This window comes from Lacerta agilis, chromosome 7 (genome assembly GCF_009819535.1).
Source record: "Lacerta agilis isolate rLacAgi1 chromosome 7, rLacAgi1.pri, whole genome shotgun sequence".
In the NCBI taxonomy this organism is placed as follows: domain Eukaryota; kingdom Metazoa; phylum Chordata; class Lepidosauria; order Squamata; family Lacertidae; genus Lacerta; species Lacerta agilis.
The window spans coordinates 4,099,102-4,120,986 of record NC_046318.1 but is presented as its reverse complement, the minus strand read 5'-3'; the positions used below and the strand labels follow the sequence as shown (position 1 = coordinate 4,120,986).

General features: G+C 40.1%; 1 protein-coding gene across 10 annotated transcripts in view; it reads right to left on the bottom strand.

Annotated features, from left to right (window-relative positions):
- The window catches only part of LOC117049481 (ankyrin repeat and KH domain-containing protein 1-like), a 100,810-nt gene that overhangs the window by 71,168 nt on the left and 7,757 nt on the right, over positions 1-21,885 (bottom strand). For 9 of the 10 annotated variants that reach the window (XM_033154187.1, XM_033154188.1, XM_033154189.1 and 6 more), the window contains exons 2-7: positions 14,406-14,559; positions 11,289-11,445; positions 8,466-8,613; positions 7,901-8,048; positions 6,724-6,957; positions 6,207-6,301 (exon numbers count right to left, since the gene is read on the bottom strand). In XM_033154187.1, coding sequence (XP_033010078.1) covers positions 6,207-6,301; positions 6,724-6,957; positions 7,901-8,048; positions 8,466-8,613; positions 11,289-11,445; positions 14,406-14,559 — 936 coding nt within the window. The remainder of the gene's footprint in view (positions 1-6,206; positions 6,302-6,723; positions 6,958-7,900; positions 8,049-8,465; positions 8,614-11,288; positions 11,446-14,405; positions 14,560-21,885) is intronic. The other variant, XM_033154191.1, reaches the window with a different exon arrangement.

The window sequence follows — 21,885 nt, the reverse complement described above, 5'->3', positions numbered from 1 at the left end:
AGAAACTCTGTAAGTTAAAGAATTGGATTATTTTTACAAGTTTAAAGAGCACTACTTGCAGAGGAACTGCAAAAGGAAGCCTGTTCCCTTTGTACTGTTCGTGCGAGCTTGGTAGCGCTAAAAGATCAAAGCCGCGACTAACGGAAAAGTTTTGTGAACTCTGCCAAACTTTTTAAAAGTGGTTCAAAAGTTGCTTAAAGTTTGTTTTAAGACTTAAAAACAGTTGATATGGCAAAAGAAGACGCCCCTCACCCTCTGGATTAGGATTCCGGGTCAGTAGCGGGCTGGGATATATTGTTGCCATTTTTTCCTTGTTGGTGTCTCAGTGACTGTTTACCAGTGGAGACATTTTGACTTCTTTGTAACCAGATACAAGCTACTTTATAAACTTTGGTGGTAACACTGCAAGTTAAGAACTGTTACTGACTTGGGCTACATAAAAGTGGACTCTTCTTGGCTTTAAGGAATTTATACTTTGGAATATAAACTCTTTGCCTAAAAGTTGGATTTTTGGGACTGGTGTGGGCTCCTGGCTCAGCAGCCTCTTTGTTCTCAGAACTGATCTGCTGGCCACCTGGTGTTTACTTTTGGGACTGTTGGCCTTCTACTGTGAATGTCTGAGATTGTTACTACAGCAACTGGAGTGACCTTGAGATTACAGTTGCAGAGCCCACAAGGAATGGAAACTAGATCTAAAGGAACTGGCTCTGAGAAAAGAAAAGGCTCTGTTTCCCTAACTCTACAGGAACAAATGGAGAAATTGGTTGCTAGTGTGGCAGAAATTGCAGCAGGACTGAAAAGCGTTACTGATGGGCTGAAGCAAACACAAGATCAAGTTTCATCAGGAAATACAGCAGTGAATTCAGCGATAGAAAAACTTCAAGCGGATATAAAAGCTGATATTAAAAATTCTACGCAGACCCTAGAAAAATCAATTGGGCAAATTGAGGAGAATGTAAAGAAGAATAGAGAAGAGATTAACAGGATTGGGCAAGAGGTGACCACCCTGAAAAAGGACTCAGAGGAAATTAAAGTGGTCAAAGAAAAAATAAAAAAGGTGGAGGAAAAATTGGACAATTTGGATTTGGAACAGATAGAGAATATTGGAACACGACAGAGGTCTGTGGAAGAGTCCCTCGCGTTTCTGCAACTACATCAAAGAGAGGGCAACATTCGCCTAAGAAATTTTCCAGAAGTGGAAGGGGAAGACCTAAAAGACTACATAGTGAAGCTATTTTCAGGATTTTGGGAGATAGAAGAGATAAACGTCTCAGCGCGCATAGTGAAGGCCTTCAGATTTGGTCCAAGAGGTTCCAGAGGAAAGAAAAGTAACAAAACAGTCAGCGACTGTTTGATTGTGTGTCACGATCGACACGATAGGGATTTCTTTCTGGACTGTCATTACAGAAACAACCTGGTGGTAGAGCAGAACAAAGTAATTTTTTATAAGGATATCCCCAGATTTTTCCTTGACAAAAGAGTTCCTTACAACGATTTGGCAACTGAGATTAGAAAAAGGAAAATCCCCTACAGTTGGGAATTTCCAGAAGGCCTGGCATTTACGTTTGAAGGGAAAAAGATAAGAATAAGGTCCCTGGCGGAGAAACAGAAGTTCTTGGATAAGCATCTGGAACAATTTAAAGGCACACCACTCGACCCAGCACAATTCTACAGGTTTCCAGAGGTTTTCCCACCACCGCCGGGACCACTACCAAGTCCACCAAGTCCAGGCAAAGATCCAGAGGAAGACAAGAAAGGAGAAGCAATTGGAGGAGAAGACTAGAGAAAGGAAAATGGCGCTCAAGTTAATGACATGGAATGTCCGGGGATTGAATCAGAGGCCAAAGAGACGCAGAGTGTTCTACAGCATAGAAAAGAAGAATTTGGATATAATATGTTTACAGGAAACCCACATAGCCCGACGTCACAGAAGATTATTACAGAATAAAAAATTGGGCCAAGAGTTCATATCATCGGACAAGGTCAAGAAGAGAGGAGTAGTGATTTATGCAAAGGAGAAATACAGCCCAAGACAGCTATTCAAAGATGAAGAAGGGAGATACATCGCAATTGAAATTAACGTACAAGGCGAAAAATTTTTGATTCTGGGACTTTATGCACCAAATGATGGAAAGTCAATCTTTTATAAGAAAATACATGACTTGCTGTTGGACTATTTGGATTACAAATTAGTTTGCCTTGGAGATTTTAATGGTGCAGTTTCCACATTAATGGACAGATCTCAAAGAACTAAATTAACGAATGATGGGAAACTCCCAAAGACCTTTTTTGAAATGGTGGACAATTTGAATTTGGTGGATTCTTGGAGATTAAAAAACCCCACAGATACAGAGGCAACATATTTCAGCGAACCTCAGCAGTCATGGTCGAGGATAGACTATATTTGGATCTCGAATGAATTGGCTCCAAAAATACAAAAGGCAGAAATTGGCCCTAAAACTCTTTCAGACCACAATCCTGTACAGCTAAATTTAAAAATGATTTCCAAGGACTCTTTTAGATGGAGAATGGATGACGCTTTGATGAGAAACACCAAGCTAGTGGAAAGAGCGGCGAAAAAGATGAAAGAATATTTTCAGATAAATTGGAGCTCCGAAGTGGAGAAAAGAATTGCTTGGGATGCAAGTAAAGCTGTAATGAGAGGATTTCTTATTAGTGAAAAAGCAAAAAAGAAGAGACAACAAAATGCAGAGATGGAGAGATTGTTGAAATTAATCAAAGAAAAGGAAAAGGAACTAAGAGGACATCCCAGATGCGTTAAAATTCAAAAAGAAATTAAATACTTGCAATCCCAATATGCCAATATAATGAACCAGGACATTGAATGGAAAGTGAAAATGATGAAGCAAAGAACATTCGAATCGGCTAATAAATGTGGAAAATTACTAGCTTGGCAATTGAAGAAAAGACAAAAGGTAAATGTCATCAATAATTTGGTAGTAAACGGAAAAAACGTGGAGAAACCAGAGGAAATCAGATGGTGTTTTCAAAGATTCTACAAGCAACTGTACAAGGAGGAGAAGATAGATGAAGCAGAAATAGACCGATTTCTGGAAAAAAACGGATTGCAAAAGGTCCCAGAGGAAAAATTAATTACTCTCAACCACCCAATAACGACGCAGGAAATAGAAGAGGCAATAAATAACATGCAATTGGGGAAGGCCCCAGGACCGGACGGATTAACAGCAAAATATTATAAGACATTGAAAGACTGGCTATCGCAGCCACTAAGAGAAGTTTGCAACAAGATATTAGAAGGAGATAGGGCACCAGAGACGTGGAAGGAAGCCTTTATCACACTGATTCCAAAACCAGATATGGATGCGACGCAAATGAAAAATTATCGTCCAATATCCCTTTTGAATGTGGATTATAAGATTTTTGCAAATATATTGGCTACAAGGTTAAAAAGAGTGTTGAAAGACTATATACATAGAGACCAAGCAGGTTTCTTGCCAGGAAGACAAATTAGTAATAATACGAGAATTATTGTGGACATTTTAGAAAAACTGGAGAGAAACATAAATACAGATGCGGCACTATTGTTTGTTGATGCAGAGAAAGCATTTGACAAAGTTTCTTGGACATTTATGAAAAAGAATTTGGAAAGGATGGGAGTTGGCGAAAAGTTTTTGAATGGAATTAATGCCATCTATACAGAACAAAGAGCAAAAGTAATTGTAAACAGTGTGATATCGGAGGAGTTTGAAGTCGAAAAGGGAACAAGACAAGGGTGCCCTATCTCCCCTTTACTTTTCATTACGGTCCTGGAAGTCCTCCTAAATATGATACGAAAGGACAAACAGATAAAAGGAATTCGTGTGGGAGAGAAGGAATACAAATTACGCGCCTTCGCAGACGATTTGATGCTATCCCTGCAAGAACCGGAAAGCAGTGTCCCCAGAGCTTTGGGAATAATTGAACAATTTGGACTTGTAGCTGGTTTCAAGTTAAACAAGCAGAAAACCAAAGTTTTAGGAAAAAATATGAGTGCAGAACAAATTCAAAGAATACAGGAAGGCACTGGCCTCAATTTTGTCAAAACAGTAAAATATCTAGGTATCAACCTCACAACCAAGAATTTGAACCTGTATAAGGACAATTACGAAAAATTGTGGATGGAAATAAAGAAAGATATGGAAATATGGACAAGACTGAAACTGTCGTTAATGGGAAGAATTGCAGTGATAAAAATGAATGTCCTACCAAGGATGCTGTTTTTATTCCAAGCCATACCAATTTTGGATAAACTGGATTGCTTTAAGAAATGGCAAAAGGACTTATCAAAGTTTATATGGCAGGGCAAAAAGCCAAGAATCAAGTTTAAGATCCTAACAGACTCTAAAGAGAGAGGAGGCTTTGCCCTGCCGGACTTAAGACTTTACTTTGAAGCAGCAGCCTTTTGCTGGCTAAAGGATTGGTTTAAACTAGAGAACGTTGATGTATTGGACTTGGAAGGTCATGATAATATGTTTGGATGGCATGCATACCTTTGGTATGACAAGGTTAAGATCCACAGAACTTTTAAGTCTCATATAGTTAGAAAATCCTTGTATCAGGTCTGGACTAGATATAAAGACTTGTTAGAGAGAAAGACCCCTAGATGGATCTCTCCGGTGGAGGCCAAAGCCTATAAGAGACCGAACATGTCTGCAAATTGGTTAAGATATATGGACATATTGCAGCAGGAAGGGGACTCTTTCAAGCTAAAAAGTTACGATCAGGTGAAAAGTCAGGTCCCCGACTGGCTGCACTATCACCAGGTATATGAAACATTTAAAATGGACAAAAAAGTTGGTTTTCAAGTAGAAAAATCAAAACTGGAAACAGAACTGATAGAACCGAACTTTAAGAACCTTTCCAAAATGTATAATCTTTTGCTAGAGTGGCATACGAAAGATGAACTGGTTAAATCGTCAATGATAGATTGGGCGAAAGATGTAGGACACAATATCATGATGGATGACTGGGAGAGATTGTGGCAGAAAGGTATCAAATTCACTGCTTGTCATAGCTTAAGAGAAAATATAATGAAAATGGTTTACAGATGGTATTTGACACCAGTTAAGATAGCTAAGATGAATACCAAAATGTCAGATGTGTGTTGGAAATGTAAACATGCGAAAGGTACCTTTTTTCATATGTGGTGGTTGTGCCCAGCGGTAAATGCTTTCTGGGATAAGATTTATAACGAACTTAAGAAGGTAATGAAAGTTACCTTTTGTAAGAAACCAGAGGCATTTCTTCTGAGCATAACAAATGAAGAGATACCCAGTCAGGATAGAGTGTTTTTTATGTATGCCACAACAGCAGCTAGAATCCTATTGGCAAGAACATGGAAAGGCGAAGAGATACCAACGGTGGAAGAATGGCAGATGAAGATGATGGAGTATATGGAACTCGCAGAACTGACCGCCAGAATCCGGGACCAGAGGGAGGAGAAGGTGTCACGGGATTGGAAGAAATTTAAAGACTATTTAGTTAAATCAGTAAAATTGAATATTTGAGCAGAATTAAATAGAATAGCGGCTTTAGTAGGTTTATATTAGATAAAATTGTTAGGAAGATATTTTTGTGTGAAAGATTTATTTGTTAAAAAATATGTTAAGATTTGGTGTTTAAGTCAAGAGTTATATGTGATTAGGTATATGATTAAGTAAAGTAAAGCACATTAAAAATTGAGCAAATGTGAATAGAATAAGATACAAAGCTACCTAGGAGATATACATGATTTTGAAGACAGTGGAGGGAATGGGGGAAGTCCCCTAAAATAGAGAAGATAGTACCAAGGAAAGTAAGAGGATAAGTGTTAGTTTAAAGGTTTGTATATGTTTCTTTTTATTGTAATTGTTTGATTGTATTTTTGTGCTGTGTTTATGTATTGTATTTTAGTATTGTTTTGTATTGTTAATAGTGGTGTTTATGTTATGTTTTTCTTTTGTCTTATTAGAAAATAATAAAATCTTATAAAAAAAAAAAAAAAAAAAAATTACATGCCATGACCAAAAAAAAAACCCGGGAATGCTGTTTTTAGAACATAAATTAATAGCTTGGAGCTGTGATCTTGCATAAGCCTTCTTGCAATGTTTTTTTTTTTTTTTAACTAGTGAAAGAGGTAAGGCTAGGTATGTTCAAGTTCTTCAGTTTTCTTCAACCAAAACCATTTAATTCAACAGTCATTTTACCATGCAAGCCTCCATTAAAGCTGTGTGCATCTCATCTGTTTTGTGCTCTTGGTCAGCTCCAGCTTCAAGCAGGAAACGAACCATATCTAAGTGACCTTCAAATAAAAGAGAAAAACCAGCATGTTACAAGACCTAATAATGGTTCAAACCAACTATGCTTAACAGTTTCAGACCAAGCTAGTACTTTAAATCAAATTGCTATAAAACTTCTAGAGTGACAATTCAAAGATAGTAAACTTAGTTTCAATAGAACGTCTACTACGTAAAACAATTTTAGAAGTTCAGAATACAGAAATTCTTCAAGAAATTGGTCCAAACTTGGAATCTGTTAAGCCCATGGCCTCCCCTCCTCAGCCCTGCCCTCTTGCATGGCATTACATACAGTGAATTGTGAAGGGCATGCTGTGCCTTTATGTTATAATTAAACACACAGTGTAATGCTACAAGCAGCAGATTTCTTTAGAAGGATATACAGGGGTACTCAGGTTTTCCAATGCAATCCTTCAAAACGTCCTACCTTTATAACAAGCAAGTGTAAGAGCACTTTCTTTGAATTCATTGGAATGAGTGTTTATTCCTGCACCATATTCCAGAAGTACTCTTGCAACCTCAACATGACCTGCACTGGCTGCTTCCATTAAGGGGGTATGTCCATTTTCATTATGATCTTCAATATTCGCACCTGCTTTCAACAACACTTTGACAATATCAACAAATCCCCCAGCGCAGGCATAAGTGAGTGCTGTGTTTCCTAAGAGAAGAGGGGAAAACAAACCAAGGTCACTTATACCCCTGCCTTCGGAAGTTTAACTCTTTATTCATTGACATTAATAAATTGGTCCCGCTAAAGGATGACTACTGTTTGACAGGACTTCAAGTCTGCATAATACCAAACAGAAAACACTGGTTACAAATTGACATTTTGAGCAGTTTTACATTAGCGTACTTTCAATAGTCATTTCTAATGAGCAATGATTTTAGAATATATTTCTTACTACAAAGAAATGCCTTATGAAAACTTAAAAGTTAGTGTCAAGGTATTTAATTTCTCCTAAATGTGACAGTGTTGCTTTTAAAATATTATAATGTTAACACTAATACTACATGAACTTCTTCATCCAGGTTCATCTGAGTGATCACTTAAAAGACAAAGTTTACAGTGCACTACTTTTCACACATAATGCTACACCCCTAAGTAAATATTTGCATCTATTTCCAGCAATAATAATAATAATAATAATAATAATAATAATATTTATTATTTGTACCCCGCCCATCTGGCTGGATTTCCCCAGCCACTCTGGGCGGCTTCCAACAGAAATCAAATACAAAAATATCAAACATTAAAAACTTCCCTAAAAAGGGCTGCCTTCAGGTTTTTTCTGAATGTCAGGTAGTTGTTTATTTCCCTGACCTGTGATGGGAGGGCATTCCACAGGGCGGGCGCCACTACCGAGAAGGCCCTCTGCCTGGTTCCCTGTAGTTTTGCTTCTCGCAGTGAGGGAACCGACAGAAGGCCCTCTGCGCTGGATCTCAGTGTCCGGGCTGAATGATGGGGGTGGAGACGCTCCTTCAGGTATACAGGACCGAGGCCGTTTAGGGCTTTAAAGGTCAGCACCAACACTTTGAATTGTGCTCGGAAACGTATCGGCACTCAAAATATTAGCAGTTTTTCATTTCTTATTTACACTTACCTGTTGAAGACTGGGCATTGACATCAGCACAATGAACAAGCAGCAGTTTCACAATGTCCACATAGCCGCCACTGGCTGCTGCCATGAGTGGGGTTATATCTCCTTTATTTCCTCTATCTTCAACGTTTGCATGCATTGCAAGCAGTACCTGAATAAATGAAACAGAAGTTAACCTCCTATTAGTCATTACTATTCCCCTTTCTTGGTCTTTTAAAGACTTCAACTTAGTCATTCTCAATGTGAAGGGAAGAATCACTGTCCAGTCACAAGAATAGTCATTTATCACCAGCACTGTGCCAGGCCTCTAAACAGGAGTCTCCATTCAGAGGAATGCCATTTTGAGAAAGAGACCACAGTAGTTGTAAAGGGAACAGAGGAAGAAAACAAAACAACAACAAAAAAGGCATGAGCAGAGAAGGGTCTAGCCTAGATAAGGGTGTAGAAAGTGTGATTTGTTTACAAGCCTGGGAAATGTGGAAACTGTCCTGGGTTAACGATGAAATGGTTAAGTTTAATACACCTTTATTATTTAAAGGAATGGTTTAGAACACTAGCCTTTACTCACTTGTGCCAACTCATAATACCCAGCTGAACATGCCAAGCAAAGGAGACTCTCCCCTTCTTCTGTATGTTCATTTACACTTCTTCCTTCATCCAACAGCTTCCGGACAGCATTTACATCCCCATCCGAGCATGCTTCTGCCAAACTGCGACTGCAAGATAACGTTTTAAATACAATGAGCACACATGGAAGTAGTTCAAATGAATTACACAAATGGCAACTTATGATTAACTAAACACTTATTGAGTACAATTTTCAAGTTAAAGACAGGTGGTGTCCTTTGCAAAATTATATTAAACAAACATGAAGAATAATTTAGCAAGCTCTTGTTGTGACTGTATCTGGGAAAATGGGATTGAGCTTTAAGGACTCCTTCCATGCAACTCACAACAGGGAAAGAGATGCCTGAACCAGGAATCTGGGAGATTTATGATGAATGCATTCAGGATAATTTAGAAAGGACTAAATTGCCACTCTAGGTGACAAAATTGAAGTATTTTACTGTAATCACCTTGAAAGGTTTATTTGTATATTTATATAAGAAGTACCAAAAATTAAAAATACACAGAGATTGTATAAATATAAAAATAAGTATACCTTAAATTGACTGTACATCACTTGGTTTTTATATAGCTCTGTGGCAGTTCATAGGACAGCACTGGTAAGTCACAAAATAATGCCTATATTTCTAATGTAGGTAGAGGGATGACTGAGTCACAAGTGCACCAGATTACGTGTTTGTCTTTTTTAGAAGCTTAAATCTTAAAATTGAATAAAGGGGACAACTAAGATGTGCACCGTGGTTTTCTGAACATTTTGGCCAAACACTTTAAGAGATGCATACAGTCTTCCATATTGCTGGCTAAGCAGTAAATTTCACAGAAAATAATGTCTATCAAGTTCTCAAGTCATTAAAGTGAACACTGTATGAATTAAAAAAACATGATGAGAGATTAATCTCTATGCTGACTTTAGCCCAGATTATTTATCTGTATAAGAGTTAAGGATATTTGAAGTCTACCTGCCACTTAAAAAAACAAAATCCAGCCACTGAAGGCCTAAATTCAAATCCTTCCAAAATGCACGTTTCATCTGCTGCAATGAATGTATCTAATGCAAGCAATTTCAGTATTAATGTTCGCACAATCAATTAGTTTTCCCTGTATAGTTTTATCAAGGACAACTATTTGACATTTAATATTCTACGAAGTAATACCTGACCTCACTTCCTTCCTTTCCTATCAGTATATAAGTCTAATCCTCATTCACACCTGAAAAATTATCTAAAATGTACAAAAATCAATCTAAGTTGTGCTGGAAGTGTAAAAAAGAAGTGGGTACATTTTATCATGCATGGTGGGGATGTAAAGTGGTTAAAAAATTCTGGGGTGAAATACATGAAGAAGTTAAAAAAATTATTCCAAACCACATTTTCAAAGAAACCAGAGGGATATCTACTGGGCTTAATTTCGAACGATATACCGTATATACTTGAGTATAAGCCTAGTTTTTCAGCACATTTTTTGTGCTGAAAAAGCTGCCCTCGGCTTATACTCAAGTGAGACGGGCGGTAGGGGAGCGAGGCGAGAAAGAAGCCCTTTCTCTCCGCTCGTGCTGCCACCCGCTCTCCCCTGTCAACCATTCCTTAAGAAGCGTACAAGAACGGCGGTTCTTTACTCTCCCCAGGCAGCTTGTTCCATTCCTGAACTGCTCGCATAAATGCAAACTTGGCAAAGGAGGAAGAAGGAGCAGCCCAAAGGGCTGCTTTCGGGCTGCTCGTTCCTCCTCCTCCTCCACAGCAGCAAAGGTGAACCGGCTTATACTTGAGTCAATAAGCTTTCCCAGGTTTTTTGTAGGAAAATTAGGTGCCTCGGTTTATATTCGGGTCGGCTTATACTCGGGTATATACGGTACCTAAAAATAATATTAATGTATTTCTTTATGCCACAGCCGCGGCAAGATTGTTGCTAGCAAAAAATTGGAAAAGGGGATAAAATTCCGACAATTTCTGAATGGAGAATTAAAATGTGTGAGATGGTAGAGATGGCAAAGATAACAGCAAATATTAGAGGTCGCTCTAATCAAGAATTAACAAATGAATGGGACAGAGTAAAAGAATACATGTCCATATCTTATTCTGGAATTGATATTCTGTATAATTTGGAGTAAAGCGTACAGGGGAAAGGAGAGATTTGGGAAAATATAGACTAAGGATAAAAGGATATAGGATGTAGTAACACGATTATAAAAGGTAACATAAGGTACCGAATAAATAAAATCACGTACGAGTGAGGGGGAGTGAAGGGGGTGGGATAAGGGGATTTAATAATTTTATTGCTTTTATTGGTTGATTATATGTTGGTATGTGTGTTTGTGTATTATTGAAATTAAATAAAGATTACTTTTTTAAAAAGTCTCATCCTCTGTGCTCCATATTGCCTCATTTCACAACTATCCCATTTTTAAGTTAGCATGAAACTGTATAGATGCAACATATGTGAATATACTTCATCAATTAACATGTGGAAATATGTCAATTTTGCCTCATGACATTACCTTATCTTGCTACTGAAGCTCTCCAACCCAATTAGAGAATCTTGCCTCTGAATCACATTGAGGGATTGATATGGCTGAAATATTACTTTGGGTAAAGCCCAAAGTGGTCACAATTCAGCTTACATTTCTGAATCTCAGAGACAGAAGCTGATCTAGGCCTGTTTATATTGCTTTATTAGATATACCAAGAGCCACTTTATCCACAATCCTCAGCTTTTCAGGTCAAATGCAGATAGAATCAAACCAGATGAACAGAAATGCAATACATACTTGTCCACTTGTCCTGCATTGTGATTGTTCTCTGCTCTCATCCGTGTCAATGCAGCAGCAGCTTCATCCAATGCACAGCTGACAGAAGAAGTCAATCTTCGGAGCACCTCGGGATCTGCGAAGGCTTTACCATCGGCAGTGGACAATTTACCAATCCCTTCAGCGAATGTGCGTTCATCAATCAGGTTAGTATGAAAACCACACAAAAAATGCAGAGACACCATTTTAAACTTCAGCCACATGCACTATTAGTTAAAGTTGTCAGCTGCAAACATGCTAGAAAATTAGAAGCTACTTTGACCCTACTATATCAGGAAGATCAAACACAACATGGAAAAGACAAAGCTAGCTTTAGGACTTGATAATTATTTTTGCATCCTTAAATTCAACTCTTATGTTCCTGAACTACAAAAAGAATGGGAAAATGTCAACGGCATCTGCATTTGATGCTTCAATTTTTTAAAGGCGACATAATGAAAATTTAGTGAGATTTTTTTTTTAAAAAAACCCCTAAAGTTAAAGTTAGGTGCCAATTTAAATGTAAAGGACAGAACCCTTGGTATCTCGGATGCTGCTATATAAATGAATCAATCAATAACTGATAAACTTAAGAAGTGTTCTAGATACTTCATTATACCTTTTGCCGAAACACCATGCTAAAACAAGCATTCAAAATTCACCAGGCGGATTTTGCACCTGGCTATTGGCCACTTGCAACCAAGTGAATATGCCCAGGGTGGCATCTGACATCTCCACCATCTGGAGATGCATGCCTGAGGATCCTTGGATCTTGACTGCTTTCACACACTATCAACACATCCTGTGGAATTCTATCTGTTATATTTTATCGGCACAATCAATGAATTTCAGGAACCAAAAAGTCATATTGAAAAATACTACTTTCAAGCCGTCTGGCCCAAAAATGGCAACTAGGCATTCCATTCTGCTGACTGTATATATCTGAGTTTCTAACATTGTGCTATACTATGTTTTTAAGAATGTTAGAAATATTTATGTCAGTATTATTTTTCAAGTTACAGGAACTGATTATGAAATTGGCTATCATTTCCTTCTAAAGTCTTTTACACACAACTTAATGGTTCTGTTTGCATATAATGCTAACTATAGTTTAGTTACAGAGACATGCCACTTACATGTCTCCTCCTTCCTCTAACATGAATGTGAGGAGTTTAAACTTAAACTAACCACAGTTTATTATGATATCTCAACCCAGACAAATTGCAGTTAGTTTTGACTATTGTTAGTGGAAGCTAACCAACTTCAAACCGTGATTTATGAAGCAAGTTTGTTTCAATAACCCATAGCTGATTAATCACCATTTAGGATTTGGACCTAATTCTCAACTATGCTTAATCTGAAATAGAAGCAAAGGCTTCTGACAAGTCACCTCTTAATCCTGACAATGTAACAGGGTAAGAGGAAAATTCCTAGTACGTGGAGCAACCATGACTCCTCCTTTTAAGACACAAGAGCCCAAAAACAACTGGCTATGGGTATGTAGCTAGGACAACAGCACTGAGCAGTGACAACCTTCAATTAGAGATCCAGTTTTCCAATTTATTTCCCCCAGAAATCCCACATTACTGCTTTTAACCAGTCTCTCTAATCCAATAATGCACCATACTGGATCTACGCTGACAACTACATAGCCATTTTCAAAAACAAAACATTTTGTAGTGATCTAGATTTCTCCCCCATCTCCATGGATTATGTGCATGAATAAAGCATCTACTGAAGCCAGGATATACAAAATTAAGAGCCAGCAGTTTTAGGACTGATGCTTCAGGAGCCAGGGTGCAGCATGTTTTGAATGAGGCTACACTCCCCTGAAGCAGCAGGGTCCCAATAGTTCCTTTTATCAGTTTGATTTAATATACTAGCTGTACCCCTGCCAGGAGGATATGGAACCAATGTTAGGGCACACGGGGGAAACAGAAAAAATGGAGGTGGGAGCTATCCTCCCTTGAACATGCCTCCCATCTCCGCCCCAAACATCTTTGCCTGGTCCTAATAGTTACCTAGCCACTTCAAGTTAGATTACTGCAATATGCCCTTAAAGGCAGCCCAGAAACTTCAACTAATGCAGAATATAGCTGCCAGGATTTTTTTCTGGAGACATCAGCTTAGATCAGGTTCTCAAACTGTGATCCATGGATGACTTGTGATCTGTGAACTTCATTTAGATGGTCTGTGGTATGTCCAAATCAAATGATCATATTTCAATTTTACTTTATTTTTTATTTCTTTTATTGTATTTTATTGTATTATAATTTGTATTCCATGGAATGTAAAATGTAATACAATAAAATGCAATATAAAAAATAACAGGAATAGAAATAAAATTAAAAATAATTCGCTATCCAGTACAGTGCATTGAAATTGCTACAACAGGCAGGAAAATCATTAATTGGTCCACCAAGACCACCAGCAATTTTCCAATGGTCCATAGGAGGAAAGTTCAGGAATCACTAGCCTAGATTATATTTGTGTCCTATGTACCATGAAACATCTTTCATTAATACTGTATAGGTTGATGCGCCAAATGAAATACATCCTAGATGCTCTGGTTAAGGTTACTGGAATGCATTTTCAAAAGAGCTACCTTTACTTCCCACTCTTGTCTACTGTTTGTCTGCATATTGCAAACTTAAATTATCACTGCTCAATTTGCTTACTGCTACAACCAACCATGAATTACTTATTCAGATACAAAATTGAATGAGAGCCTGTTTATACTCCCATTTTTCATTAAACATTGTATCAAGATTCCTGAACTCATCACCACTGTGATTTGAAGCATTATTCCTCATCACTTAGCTCAGATAATTGAGACAGTCTGTGCGTGTAAAACATAGTTTTACACAGCAGCATCTGGGTAAAACCTTGCAGAGTACATTGCCTCAATGTCTTGAATTTGACATAAGCACTTGTAAACTCTTTTAGGCATCTCCTTAAATAAAGTTTTAAAATGTTCAATTCTAGAAACTCAATTGTGTTCCGAAACTCAACTTCAAGTTGTTAATGTCTGAGCACACAGCAATCTCTCTTCCACCACCCACAAATAAAACTACTACCAAAATGAAAAAAGAAAACTACCTGCTGCTTCCAGCAAGGCTTCTAGTCTTGCTTGCGTTTCTGGATCTACTGTTCGTAGGTCTGCTCCTTCTGCAGCACTTGACAAAAATATCTCTGATGTTGTTTTAAGCACCGGGTTATCCAGATCTTCTTGGTCCAAAATAAACGACTCAACCTGTTTGAAGACATAGAAGTTGGCTCTTACTTCTGTTTTATTTAACAATTTATTCCAAACCAGAACCAAACTGGATATATTGTGTCAAAGCCACATATTTGATAGCTACATGCATGCATTTTCCGATAACAAATGTTACTGGAGAATGAAATTTCAGAACACACACTATTAGTTGAACACATTTACAACCATTTTTAAGATAACAGTAATTTAGACTGTACTGCAGACTAAATTTAGATCACATATAACTGCTGAACCTGCCAACATTTGGTTCTCCCTAGAGGAGAGAATCCTCTCTACTACTTCAGACTCTAACCATAACTACAGTTCACTAACCATCTACTTTGGCTTGACAATTTCCCAGGAAAACCAGTTGGGGAAATGCAGGTTTTTAGGTGGCATTCATATGCACACTTATTGGGGAGAAAGTCCCACTGAGCAAGGTGGAATTTACTACCAGGTAACACATCAAAGTGGAAGTAGGAAGGTAGGAAGGTAAACGGCGTTTCCGTGCGCTGCTCTGGTTCGCCAGAAGCGGCTTTGTCATGCTGGCCACATGACCCGGAAGCTGTACGCCGGCTCCCTCGGCCAGTAACACGAGATGTCGGGAGGAGAGGGGTGACTTCTGAACACACCCAAAAGGATGTGGTTCATGGGGGGGGGGGGGCGTTTTGCCAAGGATGAGTGACCCCCCCCAAAAAAAGAGCGTTAAAAACTCAAGATATATAAGCTAGGCGCCAAATGGCACCTCAAACCTAGGTTACAGTCACCACAACAGAATGCCTATTTGTCAGGGGGTTGAACTAGATCAGGGGTAGGGCAACCTAAGGCCCGGGGGCCGGATGCGGACCAATCGCCGTCTCAATCCAGCCCACAGAAGGTCCGGGAATCAGCATGTTTTTACATGAGTAGAATGTGTGCTTTTATTTAAAATGCATCTCTGGGTTATTTGTGGGGCCTGCCTGGTGTTTTTACATGAGTAGAATGTGTGCTTTTATTTAAAATGCATCTCTGGGTTATTTGTGGGGCATAGGAATTGGTTCATTTTTCCCCCTTCAAAATATACTCCAGCCCACCACATGGTGGACCGGCCCATGGCTGAAAAAGGTTGCTGACCCCTGAACTAGATGGTGCTCAAGGATACCTTCTAATGCTACAATTCTATGCTCTAAACCAGTGGTTTTCAACCAGTGTGCTGTGGCACCCTGGGTGCAATGAATGATTGGTCATGGGTGCTGTGGGCAACACTGGCCTGTCCCTGTCCCTCTTTCCTCCCCTCCCTCCCCTCTTGCATCTCTGCCTCCCAAAGGCTTGCACAGCTATTTGTTGCAGCAGCCCCAAACTGTAGGCAAATGGTGCCTCTGGGGCTGGCCAGGGGGTGCTGGTTGCCAGGAGCTGAGGTGGCCTTGGAGTAAGCAAGCAAGCAGGCAAGCAGCCCAGTCAGCCAGTCCACCAGCCCTTTCTTTGGAATGGACAGACAAGTGGGAGTCCAGGCAGGCAGGTGCTGCACTGACCTTTCTTGTGCTTTCTGTGTGCAAGGCTTGCCTGGGAGCTGAGTGCTTAGTGCTGAAGGGGAGCCCTTCCGCTATGCAGGCCCGGCAGTGCCCACCGCTGCCAACCAAGGTAAGGTGCTGGCCTCACGTTCACCTTTGGCCAGTCTCCGTTAGGCCACTAAGGCATCCTCTTCCCAGGCCCCTGTGGGGCAGTGTGTGGAGGCACCTCTCTCTGGAGTGGTGGGGGCAGCTCAGAAACCAGGGAAAGCAGCAGTGGCTGCCCAAAAGACTCCCAAGGAGAGGGGAAAGGAGAGGAGGCTGAGGGAACACTCCACAAGGTAGGGTGTTCGAAAAAGGGTGAGAGGCTGCCAGCTCTGCAGGCAAGGGGTGACATAACTGGGCTCCTGAGTCCCACAGGGGTGCCACAGAAAGAATGTAGTTGGTCAAGGGAGCCATGAACTCAAAAAGGTTGAAAATCTCTAATCTAAACTATATTGCTTGACTGTACAATAATTCACTTGTCCTAGTATGCAAGAAGGAGAAACAGAATGAAAATGGAAATGATATTAACTATACACCAAGGCATGGGTTTTTAAACTGTGGTCTCAGAGTTTCATTTGGGTATTCTGTGAAAAGGCTGCAACACAGTCAAATATATTTGTACTCAGCCCTGCACTTACTTTCCTTGATGCAATGATGGAGGACTAAGATGCCCAGCATCCATGATTCGTGTGGCAGCACAGAAGCATATGATGTGCGTATTTTGCTGCACACAAGTCAACTGGCTCGATGGAGATGTCAGTCACCAACCTGACACCTAGAAATATCTATGTAGTTGCAATTGGACCCGTGCCAGTAGCGAAATGTGCCTGGCACCCCATGAATTTCAAATACTGCAAAAAGGGTTGTCACCTCTGTTTTATAGTGTGCATCATTACAAGTACAGGTTTTCTGTTCAAGCACAGATTTTCTGTTCAAAGGATTAGCAAGGATGTTTAACTAGGAGCAGTAAAAAGGATTCTGCTTTTTAGGATGTTGGGTGTATTTGGGATTAGGTGTGTAAATAAGTACCATTATAGACAAAGGTTTCTTCATTTAGCTTTCAACTAGTTTTTAGTTTAGTTTTTTATGCTGTAAACTGCCCTCTAACCATAGATCATAGAGTAGTATATAGATTTAATACAAAAGTAAACAAACTGTATATGGATTTATACATATCAATTGTAAATAGATTAACTTGAGAGAAATCCCCATCAATTTCTCTGAAATTTGATTGAAAGTTGGTGTAATTAACATTGAGTCTTAAGCCTATTTTAGTTGGAATGATCTCCAAAATTTATGAATAAACTTGGGAGTTTCTGTGTGAACAACAAAGAAAGCCATACCAAGAATGTTCAGAATAGAGCCGAGAACACCCTGATGCAGATCAATATGCTAGTACATTTTAGTACAGGAGTTTAAAAACCTCACTATTCTTGGCCATGAGATGCCATTTTTTATAAAAGAAAAAACCACACCTTAAAAATTCAATTTAACTGATTTTACATTTAATCATAGTTGCAAATTGCAGGTTGCAAATTGCCTATCTAGCAGGTAAAAATTAGCCCAGCCCAGAAAAGAAAAGAAAAAGGCCCAGGCTAGAAAAGTCTCCATTCCCCTAAGTTCTAACATTAAAGAACTTTTGCATATCTCCTGGGAAAACCTAATAGTGAGAATTCAGAAACATAATTGGATGGCCATAGATTAGTTATGCTCACCGTTCTTATGGAGAACAGCAGGAAAACACTTACCGGTAAGTTTATGTTTACTTTCAAATTGTGACTTGGATTGGCATAGAGTTCAGAATTAAAAGTTTTAATGTCTTAATCAAGGACAAATTTGTTTTTACTGACAAACACAATTTGAAAAATTCAATTTCTGTTCTCTACATAGCAAGTTTCCCATCTTCCCTTATTTGACAGGTACTTATGTAATTTGAAATCATGGGGCTGTATCCAATGCTCCCAGTAGACCCACTAAAGCCAATGGACCTTACTAGTCATTAATTTCAATGGGTCTACTCTGAGAAGGATAAGCATTGGATACAACCCACAGTTCCCAGACCTTTTCCAAACCTTATTTGGCCACTTCAGATGTAACTGTAAACTAGTTATTCATTAAGACTACAACCCTACATATGTCTACTCAGAACTAAGTCCTACTGAATTCTTGATATTTTACCTAGTACAGGGGTCCTCAAACTTTTTAAACACGGGGCCAGTTCACTGTCCCTCTGACACTGTTGGGGGCCAGACTATAGTTTGAAAAAAATATGAACGAATTCCTATGCACACTGCATATGTTTTATTTGTTGTGCACAAAAAACAGGAAAAACAATACAATATTTAAAATGAATGATTTTAATCAACATAAACTTATAAGTATTTCAATGGGAAGTATGGGCCTGCTTTGAGCCTACTCTCTCCTCAAACCACGTGAAATCTGACCCCACAAACCTGACCCCCTCCCAGGTCACCTTGCATCAGGGCAGAGGGCTTAGCAGAACCTAAGCTACAAGATCGGGTCACTGGCAGCTTGAATTTGCACAAGCCACTCTCTCTCTTGGCTTTAGCCTTCACCTCTCCTGTCTGCAATGGGGTGGGGGTGGGGGTGGGAAATAACACTGGCCTACCTTACAGGGTTATTGTAAGGATTACATAACCATAATATCATAAGCAAAGCAAAGCTGCTCCCGACAGCTGTCTCCCCGGCACAGAATCCGCTCAGCTCCCTCCTGTGTTTTGCGACCTAATAAAAAGGGGGAACTCACGCCCCCAAACAACTGCTTTGCTGGACCCCCATCCACTTCACATAAACACCCACCTTATAAAAAGTTCAGCCCCTGTCACATCAACAAACCCCATATACTCTGTTTGGACAACCGCCAGCCCCCTCCAAAAGCCGCATCCCCTTCCCACCCGTTCTGGCTCAGAAAGTGGATTCTCAACATCTCCCCCCCCAAAAAAAAAACCCAATACACTTCCACCTTCCCAAACCTAACCCTACAATACTAGCATATTCATAGCTGATGGTAGGGGAGATCTCTTAGAAGCACTATGCCAGGCATAGGCAAACTCGGCCCTCCAGATGTTTTGGGATTACAGCTCCCATCATCCCTGACCACTGGTCCTGTTAGCTAGGGATGATGGGAGTTGTAGTCCCAAAACATCTGGAGGGCCGAGTTTGCCTATGACTGCGCTATGCAATTTGCTTTGCAGCCAAGTGTTTTTTTTTAAAAAAAGAACAACCACCCACATATCTTGAATCAAAGCAGCTGCCGCTTAAAAGCACCTCGTGTTTGAGACGCGTATTCTCCAATGACTTACAAAAAACCCCGTATTTTAACAAAGCCACCTCCTCCTCTTCCTGCCCGCCTTCCCCATGATCTAACCATGATCTTTGCCCAGCAAGCCCCACACGGACAACGAGGAGTTTTGTAACTGGGATTGAGAATGGAGAAATCCGGAGAAGGAAGGAAGAAGAGGGAGGTCGTCTTCCCTGAACTGGACTGGGCTCTGTAGGCGCCTCCTCCTGAGCCTCTGCCCTATGGTGTCTGGGCAGAGTTCTTTGCTGCAGCAGCATGCTGCTGCTGGCTGAGATCCAGGGAGACCCATTAGACAGCAGCGTGTTCTGCAATTGCCGGGAATGCCGGGTTCAGGACCCTGGTGGGCTGGATGTGGCCCGCGGACCGTAGTTTGGGGGCCCTGACCTAGTACATCAATCCATGTCATTAGTATAGTATAATATAGCAGCTGAAGGGATGTAAGCCTTAATTTCCTGCCACTTGAAGATGATCCTTATCTTCCTCTGGTCCTAAACAACTAGATTTGGTATTCCCTGAAGCACAAAAAAGCAACCATGTTGGTCCATTAAAAAAAACCCCTCCAAAATCCATAGTTGGGCAATATTTTTATTAGGGATAGCCAAATTGTCACAAAAAGCATTTTGTGGCAATCTTTTGAATTCTCCTGAGCCCTTGTCCCTCACCATCACTTTGTGTAGCAGCTAAGAGTTCGTTTTCCTTTCAATTAACTCTGCAACACCTTCCTCATATTCAATTAAAACACACAATGACTATAGAATTCTGCCTTCCAGACTCCATGTTGAGACCTTCCAACCAGATCATCCAAGACACCTGGGTGACACTTTCATATTGTTATGCTCATAGTAAATACAGTGGGTTGCAAACGTGATCCATGCGGGAGGCACGTTTGCAACCCGCAGCACCGCTATTGCGCACAAGCGGGTTCGTAATTCAGCGCTTCTGCGCATGCGCCGAAACCCAGAAATAACCTGTTCCGGTACTTCTGGGTTCAGCACGAGTGCAACCCGAAGAACTGTAACCAGCAGCGTTTGCAACCTGAGGTATGACTGTACACACAGTTAGCATAGGCTTGAAGAAAGTAGATGACCAATTGGTCTTAACATGGCTAAAGGCTTAATGGTTAGCATCAGGCTGTTGGGTTTTTTTTAAAAAGGCAACTTGAATAGCTATCGCCATCAAGCATTTCAGAGATACCACTCCACTGCAATATGGGCTTCCAAGATATAAGACACAAACTCTGCAGGAGTGTTGGCAACCAAAATATTCAGATCACAATACAGTTGTACCTTGGAAGTCGAACATAATCTGTTCTGGAAGTCCATTCAATTTCCAAAACATTTGGAAACCAAAGTGCGGCTTCTGATTGGCTGCAGGAAGCTCCTGTAGCTAATCGGAAGCTGCGCCAGACGTTCGGCTTCCAAAAATCGTTCGAAAACTGGAATACTCACTTCCGGTTTTCAATCATCCAGGAGCCAAAACATACAAGTTCCAAGGCATTCAGCAACCAAGGTACGACTGTACTTGAAGTTCGTAACGTGTGACTACACCCTTTAGTTTGATTTGGAATTATGTCAGGAAAGAATCCTTTTAACTAAATTGATTCCCTCCTTCCCAAAGGCTATTCTAGAGTGCAACCACACTGCACTAATTTCACTGGGACCACAGTAAGGTACAATGACTTCCTGGTCAGGAGGTCTGCTACCTGGAACATGAAAATGACAAATAAACATATTCGTGCAAAACCTTTATTAGGCAAACCAAAGTGTCACAAAATAGCGTGAAAAGCTTGAAAGTTGTTCAGAACTCTTCATTGGAAAAGATGGTAAACAAATTAAGTTCTTTAAAACATTAGAGAATCATGTAATGGTTTCCTATTATTGTTTAAGGATACCAGGCGTACATAGTTTTGAGTCCCTTCCAACTATGCAATTCTATGATACTTTGAAGTTAAGACTGGCATGGCAGTGACAAATATTTTATATCAATACCAAAAGCATCATCATGTTTTTGGTATAATCTGCCAGGTAACTCTTCCTATTCATTAGCCTAGGTTTTCAACCAGTGTGCCATGGCACCCTGAGGTGACTTGAATGATGGCCAGGGACGCAGCAAGCGGTCCCATCCCCCGTCCCTCCTTTGATGGGGGAAAAAACACATAGCTTCCAACACAAAGCTGGAAACTCCCTACTCAAACAGACAAATGAGATGTACTTCTTTACTTTTTCATGTATGACTGTGCTATGTGAAGCCGGTCACTTTCGAAAGAGTGCTGCCCAAGTGTGTACCTCTCTAGCACATCTCTGATTCCAGCTGCTGAAGGGTGTGTGTGAGGGAAGCCTGTAAGCAGGAGAGGAGGGAAGCAGATGGTTGATGGGGCCAGTGTGGCAAGAGAGGCAATGGTTGAACCCGGCAAGGTAACTCCTTCCTGCCAGGGCTGCAGCCAGTGTAAGCCCTACTTGGCAGTAGACC